The following is a 15,802-nucleotide window of genomic DNA, read 5'->3' on the forward strand; positions in this document are numbered from 1 at the left end:
TTTGGGAAAACATTATTTTAAGCTGTCCTGTCCTTTTCCACCTCTCCAAGTTATATAACATGTCCTTGTTGAAAATGCTGATAATGCTATTTGGGTGGCAGGAAGCCAATTTTTGGCTGCATATTGGTTGGGGCTGGGGCTGGGGTCAGGGCAGGAGGTGGGATCTGTAAAGGTTTTAAGAAGAGAAAGGGGCCTGGCAGATGGAGAGGCCAAAGCCTGGGGATAAAGCCGATTGGTGTGTCAGCAAAATCTGTCACTGGCTTTGGTGATTCAAAAGGCAGACACATTCTTTCATCTCTGGTAATCCTCATCCGATACAGGATTTTTCTGCCATTAAATCTGGAGAAAGAAAAATAAGCGCTCGAACCTGCACAAGCAACTCTTTGCCCCCTGCTCACCATCCCCCACCTTACTTTTTTGTTGGATGATTTAGCGTCTGTGGCTGCCTGACTTTGGAGATGACTGGGTTGGGGGAGCTAAAGGGCACCTCAGAGGAGGAATGGGACCGAGCATACCCCCAGGACGGTAAGCAACATTTGGGAACTATTCATTAAGGCTTCTCTGACGAGATTTCTTGTCTGTCCATTTTCTTGCTGGGTTGTTGGTAAGTCCATCTGGGTTGCTGTCAAAGTTTTAGTCTGATGAAGCATTTCCAAATAGATCCGAGCTGTCAGTTTGCGGGGAGCTTCTGACTGACCGTTGTTACTGGTTTTCTTAATTTAAACCCAACAGCAAGATTGATGAAGAGAAGTGAGTGTGAAAAAGAGGGAAAAAGCAGGGCAGTCTGGAGGAAGTATGGAGGTGTGAGGAGGGGACTGAGTGTCCTGGTTCTCCAGGGACTGCTCTTGGGCACCTAGTGACCTGTGTTCTCTCCCCTCTGGTAGGGATCTCACAGCTGGGTGGTTCTAAGCCACTAGATTCGTGAAAGGTCACGGAATGCTGGTCCTGTTGCTGCATGGTGAGTTACAAGGCCCCCTCCTTCTGTCTCCTAGCAGTCAGTTGCCAGTAGCTGCAGGGGCTGGGAAGTCCAGAGAAGATGCCAGAAGATACTTGGAAACCCAAGGAGCATGTTCTTCAAGTGGCTTCCATGAAAGCCGTACCTGGACACTCGTTCTTTGGATTAGGTTTCACTGAATGTATGATCGTGGGGGAGAGAATGGAGAATGAGAGAAAAAAGTAGGTGATGGGGTTTTTCATTTATTTAAAAACAGAACTCCTGGGCCAAATACATGAAAAAACCATTTTGGTGATTTTTAAATTCTAATTTCAGTTATGAATTCATTGGTGTAATCACCAAAAACTACAGTGGTTTTCTAGTCACATTATTTTAAGCTCACTTACTTTAAAAAAAAATCCCTTAAAGAAATTATATTCCTAAAGAAGAAGAAAACATGAAAACTACCTTGTTGGAATTGTGTGATTATGGATGTTGAAAATTTTTTTCCTAAGCTTTGTTCTTGTTGTTCTAAGGGTTTTAATATAACACAAAGACTCATCACAAATTTTTCCCACAGCTCTACAGTCCTAGATGCTCAAATCTAACTGAGATAGCCCAGGGAAAAAAATCCCTTAAGTTCTACAGTAAATGATTCTAAACAAGCGATCTGTTTTTCTGACCCTCAGGTGAATGTAATTATTTGAATTTTTAACTACCGATGTAATAGACCTTTGTCTGCAATGCTGACAGAGAAAAATCTACCAGATAATTCTAAGATGGTACTGTTAGAATGTTCTTACTCTTTATTCTACCTTTTCGAAAAGGAGAACTTGCTCTATTCAATGAAGCAACGGGTACACACTGTACCTTCAATACACTCAGGGGATATTATGAGAGATATGATTGCATAGACTTCGTCTTTGAGAAAGTTATATTCTTCTATGGGAGACCAAACAAATAAATGAGAAAAAAATTGAAACAAGGAGCAGGGAACGCCATGATCAATAGGACATGAGTGCCTACCTCGAGGAGCTTGCAAAGGACAGAGGTTGACATTTATATAATTACAAACAGCCAGCTCTTTGTCATTTCCCCTACCTAGAAATGATATGAAGTTTGATTGACTCATCGGTCCAGAATGTTTGCTTCCAAGAACCAGTATTATTTTAAATGTCCACCAAAAGCTCTCCCATTCCTTACAGAATGCAGACAGTATTCATAGCCTGCTTGCTGCAAAACAGGAACTGTCCCTGCTGCAGGAACCCAAAATACATCCAGACTTCTTGTGACAAGTTGGAGAGCTTAGTGGTGACATCATTTGCTAACAATAGATGCACTTAAAATTAATGACCAGCTCCATATCCCCTGGCACTTGAATTTAAAACACACTCAGCCGCACAGACAATATTCCTTTGACTACGAGTCACAAATATTACTGATGACATGTTCTCCAGAAGCAGGCAGAGCTAGAGCTTTCTCTACCTCAACTAGAGAAAAATGACTAAGTGAGCCCTGCAAAAAGAAGCAGAAGTGGCTCACAGCAGAGTAAATCTGGAGCAAAATGGAAAAAGAAGTTCTCTGGACAGGAGGTCTCCTGGCCTCAACTCTCATCCTTCCCCCATGTCCACCTCTTCAGGGCCATCTTTATGTTTCTCACAGAATAATGTCTCAATTCCTTAACTTGCTTTATAGGGTCCTTCACCAGTGGCTTGCTCTAAACTGTGAGTCTTTAAAAAGGGCAAGGGTTTCTGTTTTATTCACCTCATAGTTTCTAGAGTCTGAGACATATTAGCTGCTTAATAAGGATTTGGTTGTTGAATGGGTAAAGCCACCCAGATTAGAACTGTTACAATAACTGATAAAAGCCTTGCATGCAGAATATAAATGAGAATATATATGAGAATACATAAATAATATATATATTTTAAAACTCTTAAAACCTAACAATAAGATTACCTAATTTTTAAAACCACACAAATTCGAAAAGCTATTTCATCAAAGAAGATATACAAGTGCCTAATAAGCACATGACAAGATGCTCAACATCATTAATCATTAGGGAAATGCAAATGAAAACCACAATGAGATGCCACTTCACACCCACTAAGATGGATAGAATCAAAAAGGCAGACGGTAGCAAGTGTTGGTGAGGATGTGGAGCAACTGGGACTCTCACATGCTGCTGGCGGGAATGCAAAATGTCCAGCCACTTTAGAAAACATTTTCTTCTAAAGTTCAACATTTACTTACCATTTAACCCAGCAATCCCACTCCTAAATGAGAAATGAAAACACATGTCCGCAGAAAGACTTGCACACAGGTCCTTACATCAGCTTTAGTCATAATAGGTGAAAACTGGAAACAATCCAAATGTCCATCAACAGGTGACTGAATATACAAATCGAGCTGTATTAGTACAATGGAATGCTGCTCAGCAATAAAAAGAAACAATCAACTGATATTCGGAACAATATAGATGAATTATGTTCAGTCAACATAATGTTGACTGAAAGAACCATTTGCTTCCATTTATTTGTTTGTTTGTTTGTTTGTTTGTTTATTGTTTTTTTTTAAATTTATTTTGTGCCCACAGCACCTGGTATTCCTAGGTGGTCTCCCATCCAAGTACTAACCAGGCCTAACCCTGCTTAGCTTCTGAGATCAGATGGGATCGGACATGTTCAGGGTAGCATGGCTGTAGACCCATTTGCTTCTATTTATATGAAGTTCTAGAACAGACAGAACTAATCTATAGTTCAGAAAGCAGATCAGTTGGTTGCCCGGAGCCAAGGATGGGAAGGGGACAACTATCAAAGGGACCTGAGGAAACTTACTAGGTGGTAAAAATGTTATAAATTGGGATTGGGGTGGTGGTTACATGGATATATACATTTGTTATACTGATGGAACTGTACACTTCAAATGGGTACATTTTACTGTAAGCAAATTATGTGTCAATCAACTTGATTTAAAAGGAAAAAGGAAAGCTGTAGAGAGAGAGCAGCTGCACCCTAGGAAGAACAAATCCCTCATTACTGAGAGTCAGGCACTGTGGAATGTTGGGTAGTGTGTGTGTGATTCATTGATGTCATCATATAAATCAGTGGTTCCTTCCTTTTGATTGCCATATAGTCTTCCCTCGTATGATTGTACTCATTTGTTTATTCGTTCTCCTATTGCTGAGCAAGTAAGTTGTTTCTAGTTTGGGGACAATCATCAATATTTAGGCCCCAAAGTCTTTCTGGGGCCTAGTGTTCTACTCTGCAGATGAGACAGCTCTCCACCTCAAGATCCGCAGGAACTTCGAGGCCGTTAGCAGATCACCCTTCTGGAGACAGACTGCCTTTTCTCTCCCCCATGACTCACATTAGCCAGCAAACCTAGAGTATGAATCCATGATGCTTTCTTTTCTGTCACAAAAAGTGTGAGAAACAGGTTCTGGGGTCACTGTGAGGTCAGAGGCCATAGGAGGGCCTCCCCTGCTGCATTTCAGTTTTCCCCAGCCCATTTTGTTTTGAAAATCCAGCACTGGGTCTTGGCCTATGGAGCAATCGGGGTAGAATTTGCCAGAAGTGGGAGAGGAATGACTTCTAGAGCCAAAGGGGCTGAATAGATTTTGCTGAAACAGAAAATTGACCATATTTTCCCTTGCTATTTTGGTTTCATGAGGTACAAGTTCTTTGAAAACAATGAGAATGAAGAAACACTTCAAACTCAATTTGTGGTTGGAAACTCCATGAGTAACTCTTCTAGTAAACCTCAAGGGAGAAAAGCACATATTCGAAAAGCTGAGGGCTTATGAAGGAGAAATTCCTCAGCTGGTCTGCATTAAGACATCATTCTGTGGGGTGTGTGAGCCCAGCCGTCGCTACCTCACTGCAGCTCAGGGTTGGGGTGCGAGGGGGTGCTGGCCAGGACACCGACCAGAACACAAAAGCAGGGACTCATTTCTGTTGTTTGCCCGAATTCAGGGACACCTTGTAAAAAAATTTTTTTTATTGAAGTAAAATTCACATAAAATGAACCATTAACTATTTTAAAGTGTACAATTCAGCAACATTCGGTATACTTACAATGTTGTACAACCATCACCTCTATCTAGTTCCAAGATATTTTTATCAATGTGAAAAGAAATCCTATACCTATTTAGCAGTCATACCTCAGTCTTCCCTAATCCACTAATCTACTTTCTGTCTATGGATTTGCCTCTGTGGACATTTCATATAAATGGAATCACACAATATGTATTTTTGGATGTCTGGCTGGCTGCTTACAGCTAACATAATGTTTTTGAGGTCCAACCATGTAGTAGCATGTGTCAGCACTTCATTTTTTTTTTTATGGCAGAATAATATTCCACTGTGTATACACCATATTTTGTTTATCCATTCATTTGTTGATAAACATCTGTTGTCTGCATAGTTGGGCTATTGTGAATAATGTTGCTATGAACATTCGTGTACAGGTATTTGTTAGAATACCTTCTTTCAGGTCCTTTGGGTATATATGTAGGAGTGGTGTTGCTTTGGCATATGGTAACTCTATCTTACACCTTATAACATTTTATATCACACAGATGAATTCCATGTTTATAAAGTCGGTCCACCTAAACCCTTGTTTTTTTGACGTGGGCTGTATATTGGAATCACCTATGAAGCTTTAGCTGGACCAATGCCTTGTTCTACCTCTGAAGATTCTGATGTAATTGGTATGGTGTATGGCCTGGAAATTGTAAGCTGTGGGTGAGTTAAAAGTTCCTCAGGTGATTCTAATGTGCAGCCCAGGTAGAGAACTATTTTAGACTCTTCCTTGAAGTCTACTTATAGTAATAACTTCAATATTCTGACATTTGATGCCTTGCTTTCCCCTCTGAGACAGATTTCCACATAGTCCTTGAAGTACTGGTCTTTTGGTGAGATTGAATCTTGTGACAACAGTGGCTCATGGAGTCTGCCCCGAGCTTTGCCCAATGCTTTCACAGCTGTTTCAAGCATTCCAACTTATCTCTTCCTCATAATTGTCCGCCTGTTACAGATGAGGAAACAGATGCAGAAAGGTTGCCTGAGGTTAAAGAAAAACCAAACCAAAACAAACCAAAACAAAAAAAGCGGTATGCAAGAGCAAGGATGAAAGGCGGTGTCATCAGAGTTTATGAGAGAACTAGAGTGAGAGGCCGCACCCTCAGGATGAATGTTTCCAGACCGAATGCTCTGGAAAGCCCCACATATGAATCCTGAACTATGACAGAGGCTGGCTGAGCCGGGGCCAGTGCTGCTGAGTTTCTCATCTTTCCCTCCCTACCTCAGACTGGGAATGAAAGCACTGAAGCCTTTTCAGATTTCCATATGGATCCTTCCCAAAAGTACTAGTGTGAGAAGAGAAATTACTAAGCGACTGCCAATGCGTTTGACCTTCTCTTCTCACAAACTGTGATCTTTATTTTAATTTGGTAGATGTTTTTCTGGCCAAATATTCCTGTGGAACTCAACTCTGGACAGCTTGCGAGATTTGTTTTTGGAATGATCATTGTTTATTCCAGGAGAGGCCACTTTTCATTTGGATTTGGGAAAATCAGGGATGGCCTAAATAATTTTTAATTCAATTTTCTCTATTTCCTGGCAATGAGTGATAAGGAGCTTACTTTTGGGTGAGGGGCACAGCCTGGCTCCAAATTTGAGTCGTTTTCTCTTTCAAGGCGAAGAGTTCACGTGGTTCTTTGGGGAAAGGGGCAAGGCCCAGAAAGAGATGATATTTGAGAGATTAAGGGAAACTGTCTCACTCAGGATGTTGCTCAGGGATCTTGTTGCAAACCGTAGAACTCACTAGAGGTCTTTGAAGCCAAGAAGGGAGTTATTCAGGGATGTCAGGTGTTCCTTGGCCTCCAGATTGGAGGCCCACCGCCTAAAGCAATGCCTAAACCAGATAGTGGGGTAGTTCCAGCAAAGATCCCGTGGCCACCACCACTGGCGATATACCTTGAAGCTCATGGGAATCGTGCTGGGTGCTGGGTGCCAGAAATTTCACCGTGGGAGCCTAAAAGCCAGATGCCTGTGCCACCATCCTGGCCAGAAAATGGTTTCTGCCTGGCACCTACTTCTGAATCCAAGTCTCTCTGGGTGTGTGTGCTCTACAAAGCTAGGTCATGTGCTTTGGCCCTAACTGCAAGGGAAGTTGGGAAAGAGAGTTTTTGGTTTCAGTCTTGTGGAGGCAGGACTTATAATGTAGGAAATTCCCTAAATGTAGAAAGAGTGCTTAAAGGGTGCCAGGGAGCCAGAAACAGTGTTAAATGTCCACTACTATCAGAGGTGGCTTGGTTGCAAGGAACAGAAGTCCACTCATCCATGCAGATGGTTTGAGGGGGTTTCTGAAATGGAAACAGGAAAATGTCAGAGAAACAGCTATAGCAGGCCCGTATGGGAACTACAGAGCTGGCCAGCAGCTTCTCACTCTCCCTGATCTCCATCTCTGTGATTCTCACGTTGGACGTAGTCATCTCTCTGCATACCAGGTTCCTCACCTTGTCCTTGGCTCCTGCTTTCCATGTGGCTTTGGTACAAATCCCAGCCCCAATGCCATACAGTTTGGTGCCCACATTATTTCACTGTCTGGTCCATGTCCACGAGGAGGGAATGAATCTGATTGACTCTGCTTAGGTCAAATGTTCACCTGCAGCCCAAACAGCTATGGCTGGGAGGAGGTGGCAGAGTCACGTGGGTTTCTAAGTAGGATGTTTTTCTTAGACGCATGCTTGGCGATAGCTGCTGTACAGTCATGGAAAATGAGAGCCAGGAGGGCCCTGAAAGGTCAGGAAGTGTATGCCCTTCACTTTACAGTTAAAGAAGTGGAAGCTCAGAAAGGCTAAGTGTTAAATGTCTAACCATTATGCTGTACACCTGAAACTAATATAAAATAATATTGAATATTAACTCTAACTGAAGAATAAAAACTAAAAGAAAGAAAGGGTACGTGTGTGGGATGGAGGATAGTATAGTATAGTATAGTGGCAAGACAAAGAACAAAGGTTGGTGTCACTTAACCACCCTAAACCTGTTTCCTCTTTTGTGAGAAGGGAATAATGCTTTGCAGTATCGTCATATTAAATGAAATAACGTATATAGCAAGCTTAGCCCTCAGCAAACACTAATTAAAAGTTGGTTGTTATAAGAGCAAAAGAAACCTATGAAATTTGATTAATTTGAGTAGTGTTATACATGCTCATATCACCCAGATAACATTCCTAAACTATGTCCTGTAGATATTTGCTGTCTTTTGCAATGGAGTCCATCTGGAAGCCTTGTTCTGTTGAGTTCCCAGAGCCACTGCCAGCAGGTCTGTTCTAGGACTGCATTTAACTGTAAATTGTATAGTATGTACTCTTTTATGTCAGGTGTCTTTGCTCAACATAATATTTTTGTTGACCGTATCAGTAGTTTGTTTCTTTTGCTTGCTGAGCAGTATTCTGTTATATAAATGTAATTCTCTGCTGTGCTGGTGGGTAATTTGCAGTGCTTATCTATTATGAATAAGCCACTATGAATATTCTTGTACAGTCTTTATGCGAACATTGTTTTTCATTTCTCTTGATTGAATGCCTAGGAGTGAAATTGCCAAGTCATGAGGTGCACATATGTTTAGCTTTAATAGACTCTGCCAACGTTTTCCAAAGTTATTGAGATATTTTCCACTCTCACCAATAATCCAATTATTCTATATTCTCACCAACACTTAGGATTGTCAGTCTTTTAAATTTTGGTTATTCTAGTGGTTGTGTAAGGAAATCTCATTGTAGCTTTAATTTGCAGTTCCTTAAATGGCTAATAACGCCGAGCACCTTTTCGTGTGTTTAATGGCTACTTAATATATTCTTTGTAAAGTATTCAAGTCTTTTACCCATTTTTATTTAGGTGTTTGTCTTTCCTTATTCTGTACACAAACCATATACATATAGTATTCCTTTTCTTAATAGTATTTTTTAAACAGCTTTATAAAGATATAATTAACATATAACAAACTGAACATTTTTAAAGTGTACCCTCATGAAACCATCAACGCGATCAAGATAATGAACGTATTCATCACCCTCAAGATTCATTGCCTCCTTCTTGCCCCACCCTGCCTCCCCACCCATTCCTAGGCAACCATGGATCTTTCTGTTACTATAGACTTATTTGCAGTTTCTAAAATTATATGCAAGTGGAATGAATCATATAGTATGTACTCTTTTTTATCTGTTTTCTTTCATTCAGCAAAATTATCTTGAGATTCATCCATTTTGCATGTAGCAATAACCCATTCCTTTTTATCACTGAGTAGTATTCCATTGTACAGATATATCATAATTGGTTTACCCATTCAACTCTTGAGTATTCGTGTTGTTTCCAGTTTTGAGTTATTATGAATAAAGCTGCTGTGAACATTCACGCCAAGTCTTTTGTATGGGCATATGCTTTTATTTCCCTAGGAGCAGAACAGATGGATCATAAGGTAGACGTATGTTTAACTTTTAAAGAAACTGCCACATTGTTTCCAAGTGGTTGTACCATTTTACATTCCCACCGGCAGTGTAAGAGAGTCTCAGTTGTCCCATATGCTCTCTAATACTTGGTATGGACAGTCTTCCTAATTTTAATAGGTGGCTATTTTACTTGCATTTCTCTAACAACTAATGATGTCGACCATCTTTACATATGTTTATTGCCTTTTGTATATCTTTTTTGGTAAAGTATTTCTTCAAATATTTTGCCCATTTATTAATTGGATTATCTGTTCTCTTATTATTGAGTTTTGAGTTCTTTATATATTTTGGATATAAGTCCTTTGTGAGATGTCTGTGGCCTATCTGTTCATTCTCTCAATAGTGTCTTTAAAAGAGAAGTTTTTAATTTTTATGAAGTCCAATTTATTACTTTTTTCTTTTATAGTTAGTCTTTTATTTATTTATTTTTTGTCCCAAGAAATCTTTGCCTACCACTAGGTAACAAAACTCCTATGTTATCTTCAAGAAGCTTTATAGTTTTAACTTTTACATTTAGGTTTACAGTCCATCTAAAATGAGTTCTTATGTATGATGTGAGGTAAGGGTGAGATTCTTTTTTATTTTCTAAGGATTGCAATATGCATCTTTAATTTATCATGGTTTACCTTGAATTAATCTTATACTGCTGCATGGATAATGTAACATCCTTCTAAGAGTACGATTCAGTTTACTTCCCTTTTCATCCTTTATGCTATTGTCATATTTTCATTTACATATATTAAAAACTCCACAATACACTGTTATTTTTTGCTTTAAACAGTCTCTTGTCTGTTAAGCAATTAAAGTGAGAAAAGAGAAATCTTTTATATTTAGTGACATATTTTCCATTTCCATTGCTCTTCATTTCTTTCTGTAGATCTGATTTTTATCTAGGATCATTTTCCTTCAGGCTAAAGAATATCTTCATTTCTTGTTGTGCAGAAGATCTGTTGGAGATAAATTTTCTTAGATTTTGCTAACCTGAAACTATCTCTATTTTACTTCATTTGTAAAGATGTTTTCATCGGATACTGAATTCTAGGTTGCCAGATTTTACTTTTCTTTCAACATTTTAAAAGATATAATTCTACTGTCTTATGGCCTCTGTTGTTTCTGATAAGAAGCCAGTCATTGTTTTTTATTGTTGTTTACTCTATGTAATGTGTCTTTTTTCTTTGGATGCTTTAATGAATTTTCTCTTTGGTTTTTAGCAGTTTGACTATGACATGCCTAGGAGTGTGTATGTAATGTTAGCTGGGGTTTGTTGAGCTTGTTTTTAATCAAATTTTGGAAATGATCTTCAATTATTTTTCTTCCATATTCTCTCTCTTTTCTCCTCTGGGATTCCAAATACATGAGTGTTGGTCTAATTGTGCAATATTATCCCATAAGTCATTGAAGCTCTGATATTTTTTTCCAATCTTTTTTCTCTCTGTGCTTCATTTTGGGTAATTTCTATTGACCTGTCTTCAAGTTCATGAATCTTTTCTTCTGCTGTGTCTAATTTGATATTTATCTTATTCATTTTTAGAGTTTCCACACTTCTTCTAAAATTCAAATTCCCCATATCTTCACCCATTATATCAATTTTTTCCTATAAATTCATTAACATATGTATAATAAATCCTTGTTTGGTAATTTCAACATGTGGGCTGTCTCTGGGTCTGTTTCTGTTGACTATTTTTTTTTCCTTTTGATAAGTGTCATATTTTGCTGCTTCTCTATATATCTAGTATTATTTGACTGTGTACCGGATATCGTAGATAGTAGTTATAGTAATTCTAGATTCTCTTATCTTCCTTCGAAGAATGTTGAATTTTGTTTTGGCATTTAAGTTACTGGCAGATCACTTTGATACTGGGGAGGCCTGCTTTTAGGCTTCATTGGTGTAGGCTTAATTCAGTTTTGCCCTTTGTCTTAGGAAATGGTCTTCATTCCTAAGGTGTGGTGCCCTGGGATTTCAATGGAAAGCTCCAGATGTTTTACGGGGTCTTCTAACTGGGCGGACCTTGAACTCGATCTTTCTCTCATTACTGAGAAATTACTGTTATCTCTGTTTAGCTCTTTTGGCCTTCAGTTCTTGGCTCCTTGGAGTCACCCCACACCTATGCACTTTAGGACTCAAACAAGGATCTAAGGGGAGTCTGTATGCCGATTTTGTGGCTCCCTCTTTTCCATGTTTTCCCTCCTCAATTTTCAGCTACTGTGGCAGCTGTACACTCTGACCTCTAATCTGTAAGCCCAGTAAGACTCTCGTTTTCTCCTTGAGCTCTATTCTCGTGTGCAGCGTGGACTTGAAAACAGCCTGAGAGGAAAATCCAGTTAAATGTGGCTCTCGCCTAGTTTACTTCTTCTTTTAAGAGTTGTATCTACTCTAGTTACCTGTTTAGGTTGCTCTCCAGTGCCTTCAAACTATTTTTAAAAAGTATTTTTTCCAGAGTTTCTACTAGCTATCAACAGGAATACTAGTCTGATACAAGCTACCCAGCTAAGCAGAACTTACCCAAATATGTTATATATTTTTTAATTTGCTTTTCTGAATTATTAGGCATATCCTTAGTCTTCATATTGGGTAAGCCAATACTGGAGTTTCGCTGTCTGTTGAGTTTACTTGATTTAATTTAAAATTTCGCTAAAATTCTAGTAAATTAGTTATCAAAGTTTCAGAGGCTGAAAATAGGTTTCTGATAGTGACAACAACTTGAGTGTTGCATTCACAAGGTTCAAAATTTAAAAAGTATAAAGGATATATGATAAAAAGCTTCATGTCTCTCACATGTGTTTTTTAAAAATTGGCAACTACATTTTTGATCTCTTGACTTATACAAGCAAATTGGTTTTATCCTGTCTGTCACAATCCCATGAACTCCTTGATAAAGAGTTTTTTTTTTTTCTCAGTAAATGACATCCTCCAGCAGAAATTGTTACAGAGGAAGGCATCAATTCCATTTAATTCTGTAAACATTTACTAAGCCATATAGTGTGTCCGGAGCAACGTTAGCTATTGTAGAGTAGAAACATGAGTCATATGGTTGAGAGTGCACTTCTGTTAATTAGAAAGGAGACAAGAGTAGCATTAAGGACTATTTGTAAGGAAATCTGATGCCTTCTACTTGACCCAGTTAGGAGAGTTAACAGAAAAAGTTCTGCCTCTGTCCCGCTGACACCTGGACTTAAGGTTATATTCTTGGCCCTGTCTATCTAACAGGGTGTCTCTCCAGGCCTGCAGCGGCCCTGTTTACAGCCAAGCTCAGCACAGGGTCCAGGAATCTTGCTGAAAGCTTGGTGTCTAGTTTACAGTTCTCAGGGGGAGAGAAATGATAAGCCAAGATCAGAATATCACAATATCAGAATGTCGAACTAGCTATAGTTAACAACTGAAGGGTTGCTCAAAAGCTTAAGTGTTCTCCAGCCACATCTGAAAGGGCTAAATCCCACTCTCAACATCTGAAAAAACATGGAGTGTCCACGACAGATGTACTGAAAAGATACTGGAAGCTGAGCAAATCTAAAGAGGCAGCAGCAAGTGTATTCTACACACTCCTTCTGAGGCCACACCTTCAGTTTCCCACAAGGGCTTGGATAGGCAAGGCAGGGTCATGTGTACATGGTGGAAGGGACTGAATGGTAGGCTAAAGGTGTTTGCTAGAACTTAGGGAGTACTGCTAAGGAGAGGTAGAAATTACGAATGCCAGTGGTCAGGTTTATTATATCTGGGTATCTTTATTCCTCTGCAGGAATTTCAGATTATACACAATTTACCCGTGAGCTGATCCTGGCCAGAAAATAAAATTCGTGCATCTTCCATGCCGTCGTTCCCACTGGAACTCAAAATGGGGCTTGGAACCTCTGGCTACCATAGGGAAGCAGGCCATGACATTCTATTTTGCTACAGGTGGCAAGCCTACTGGAGGGCTTTTGAAATCTATCTGATTCCCACTCAAACACTCAGAACAAAATTAATTTATAAGCACCATTCTTTCCCTTGATGATGCACACAAAAAAGTCTCTAGAGAGCAGGGGCTGGTGAATGGAAATTAACTACATAGGGTCCACAATTATTCTTTTGAGATGTATAAGAAGATCATTGATACTTTACTTAGTATGCTGTCCTTATGGCTTAATTTTAGTGACTGTTAAAGAAAAAAAAAGATTGATAGACTTTTCTTTCATTTCCAACCTCCTGTTCCCTAATTCTCCCTTCTTCATGAGTCTTAATTTATTCAGCGGAGGTCTTGGAGAATTGAATTCTTATGGTGGGAGGGACTAGAGCAGCACCAACAGAAATATAATGCAAGCCACATATGTTTAAATTTCCAAGTAGCCCATTAAAAAAGGTAAAAAGAAACAGTTGACATTAATTTCTAATAATTTAGTTAACCCAATATAGCGAAAATATCATTTCGACGTATAATCATATAAAAGTTATTGATGAGATATTTTGTCCTTTTTTTGTATTAAGTCTTTGAGATCTGTTTTGTATTTTACACTTACAGCACAGCAGTTCGGGCTAGCCACATTTCAAGTACTCAAGAGCCACATGTGGCTAGTGGCTATAGTGGAGCCCCCTACACATGCAGACAGCACACTCTCTCGGCTGCATTCTAGGAGAGTACAAGTGATGATATAGGCACGAGGGGGTTTAGAATAGGCTCAGATGCTGGGATTCCCGCTGAGTTTTGCGGATTAAGATAACTGGGAAGCAAAGGGGAGGGCGTAGTGGGTGGGGAATACCGTGTAAAATCTGGGAAGCAGAAAGAGCCATTTGGAGGACGTGGCTATGCAGGAGATATGAGAGATTGTGGGGGGCTGCATCCTGCCACTCAGACAGGTAGGTCACCTGCAGTGACCCTCTGGCTGACCGTTTTTCCCTTTGTCTTTTCTCCTCCTTCCCTAATCCTGCCCCAACAGTGGTCCTCTGCCTACCCAGTGCTCCAGCTGAGGAGGCCTGTACACGCACCTGCCCCACAGCCTGTGCCTGCAGCAGCGTGGAGCGAGGCTGCTCAGTGCGCTGCGATCGCGCGGGCCTCCAAAGGGTGCCAGCCGAGTTCCCGTGCGAGGCGGCTTCCATCGATCTGGACCGAAATGGCCTGCGTTTCTTGGGCGAGAGAGCCTTTGGTACGCTGCCGTCGCTGCGCCGCCTGTCGCTGCGCCACAATAATCTGTCCTTCATTACACCAGGCGCCTTCAAAGGCCTGCCACGTCTGGCTGAGCTGCGCCTGGCACACAACGGCGACCTGCGCTACCTGCACGCACGCACCTTTGCCGCGCTGGGCCGCCTGCGTCGCCTTGACCTAGCTGCCTGCCGCCTCTTCAGCGTGCCCGAGCGCCTCCTGGCTGAGCTGCCTGCCCTGCGCGAGCTTGCCGCCTTCGACAACCTGTTCCGCCGCGTGCCTGGTGCGCTGCGCGGCCTGGCCAACCTGACGCACGCGCACCTGGAGCGCTGCCGCATCGAGGCTGTGGCTTCCAGCTCCCTGGAGGGCCTGCGGCGCCTGCGGTCGCTCAGCCTGCAGGCCAACCGCGTCCGTGCAGTGCATGCTGACGCCTTCCGTGACTGTGGTGCCCTGGAGCATCTGCTACTCAACGACAACCTGCTGGCCATGCTGCCAGCCGACGCATTCCGTGGTCTGCGCCACTTGCGCACGCTCAACTTGGGTGGCAACTCGCTGGGCCATGTGGCACGCGCCTGGTTCGCCGATCTGGCCGAGCTCGAGCTGCTCTACCTGGACCGCAACAGCATAGCCTTCGTGGAAGAAGGTGCCTTCCAGAACCTCTCGGGCCTCCTTGCTCTGCACCTCAACAGCAACCACCTCACCGTGCTCACCTGGGCCGCCTTCCAGCCCGGCTTCTTCCTGGGTCGCCTCTTTCTCTTCCGCAACCCGTGGCACTGTGACTGCGGCCTGGAGTGGCTGCGGGACTGGATGGAGAGCTCTGGGCACGTCGTCGATGTGCCGTGTGCTTCCCCAGGTTCCGTGGCCGGCCTGGACCTCAGTCAGGTGGCCTTTGGGCGCTCTTCCAATGGCTTCTGTGTGGATCCTGAGGAACTGAACCTAACTGTATCCAGCCCAGGTTCATCCCCAGAGCCAGCAGCCACCACTGTGAGCAGGTTCAGTAGCCTCCTGTCTAAGTTGCTGGCCCCAAGGGCTCCAGTGGGGGAGGCGGCCAACTCCACGGAGGAGCCAGCCAATGTTTCGCTGTCTGACAGCCTTCCCTCTGCTGGGGTGGGAAGCTCGGGCTACAACACGCCGTTTCTCCTCGGGTCTAGTCTCCTGCTCAGCGTTTTCCAGCACATGGTGTTTGTCCTACAGACAGACTCACTCTGCCACACTGGGGTGATCCAAACCGCCTGA

The 15,802-nt window shown here is 41.8% G+C and overlaps 1 protein-coding gene and 1 non-coding gene across 2 annotated transcripts; one reads left to right on the plus strand and one right to left on the minus strand.

The window, feature by feature from the left end:
* Positions 1 to 458: 458 nt before the first annotated feature.
* Positions 459 to 15,802, plus strand: NYX (nyctalopin). Its single transcript, XM_011380763.1, has 2 exons — positions 459 to 525; positions 14,364 to 15,802. Exons 1-2 carry the CDS (start codon positions 459 to 461, stop codon positions 15,800 to 15,802), a joined length of 1,506 nt encoding a protein of 501 aa, XP_011379065.1.
* Positions 3,522 to 3,640, minus strand: LOC111731849. The gene has a single exon (XR_002777351.1). It is a non-coding gene; the product is annotated as a 5S ribosomal RNA (ribosomal RNA).

Source organism: Pteropus vampyrus, unplaced genomic scaffold, assembly GCF_000151845.1.
Source record: "Pteropus vampyrus isolate Shadow unplaced genomic scaffold, Pvam_2.0 Scaffold404, whole genome shotgun sequence".
Classification (NCBI taxonomy): domain Eukaryota; kingdom Metazoa; phylum Chordata; class Mammalia; order Chiroptera; family Pteropodidae; genus Pteropus; species Pteropus vampyrus.

Bases quoted from the DNA above. Each gene is read 5' to 3' on its own strand.
- NYX (XM_011380763.1), top strand. From the start codon at position 459: ATGACTGGGTTGGGGGAGCTAAAGGGCACCTCAGAGGAGGAATGGGAC. The intron at 526-14,363 runs GTAAGCAACATT...CTGCCCCAACAG, and splicing joins CCGAGCATACCCCCAGGACG to TGGTCCTCTGCCTACCCAGT.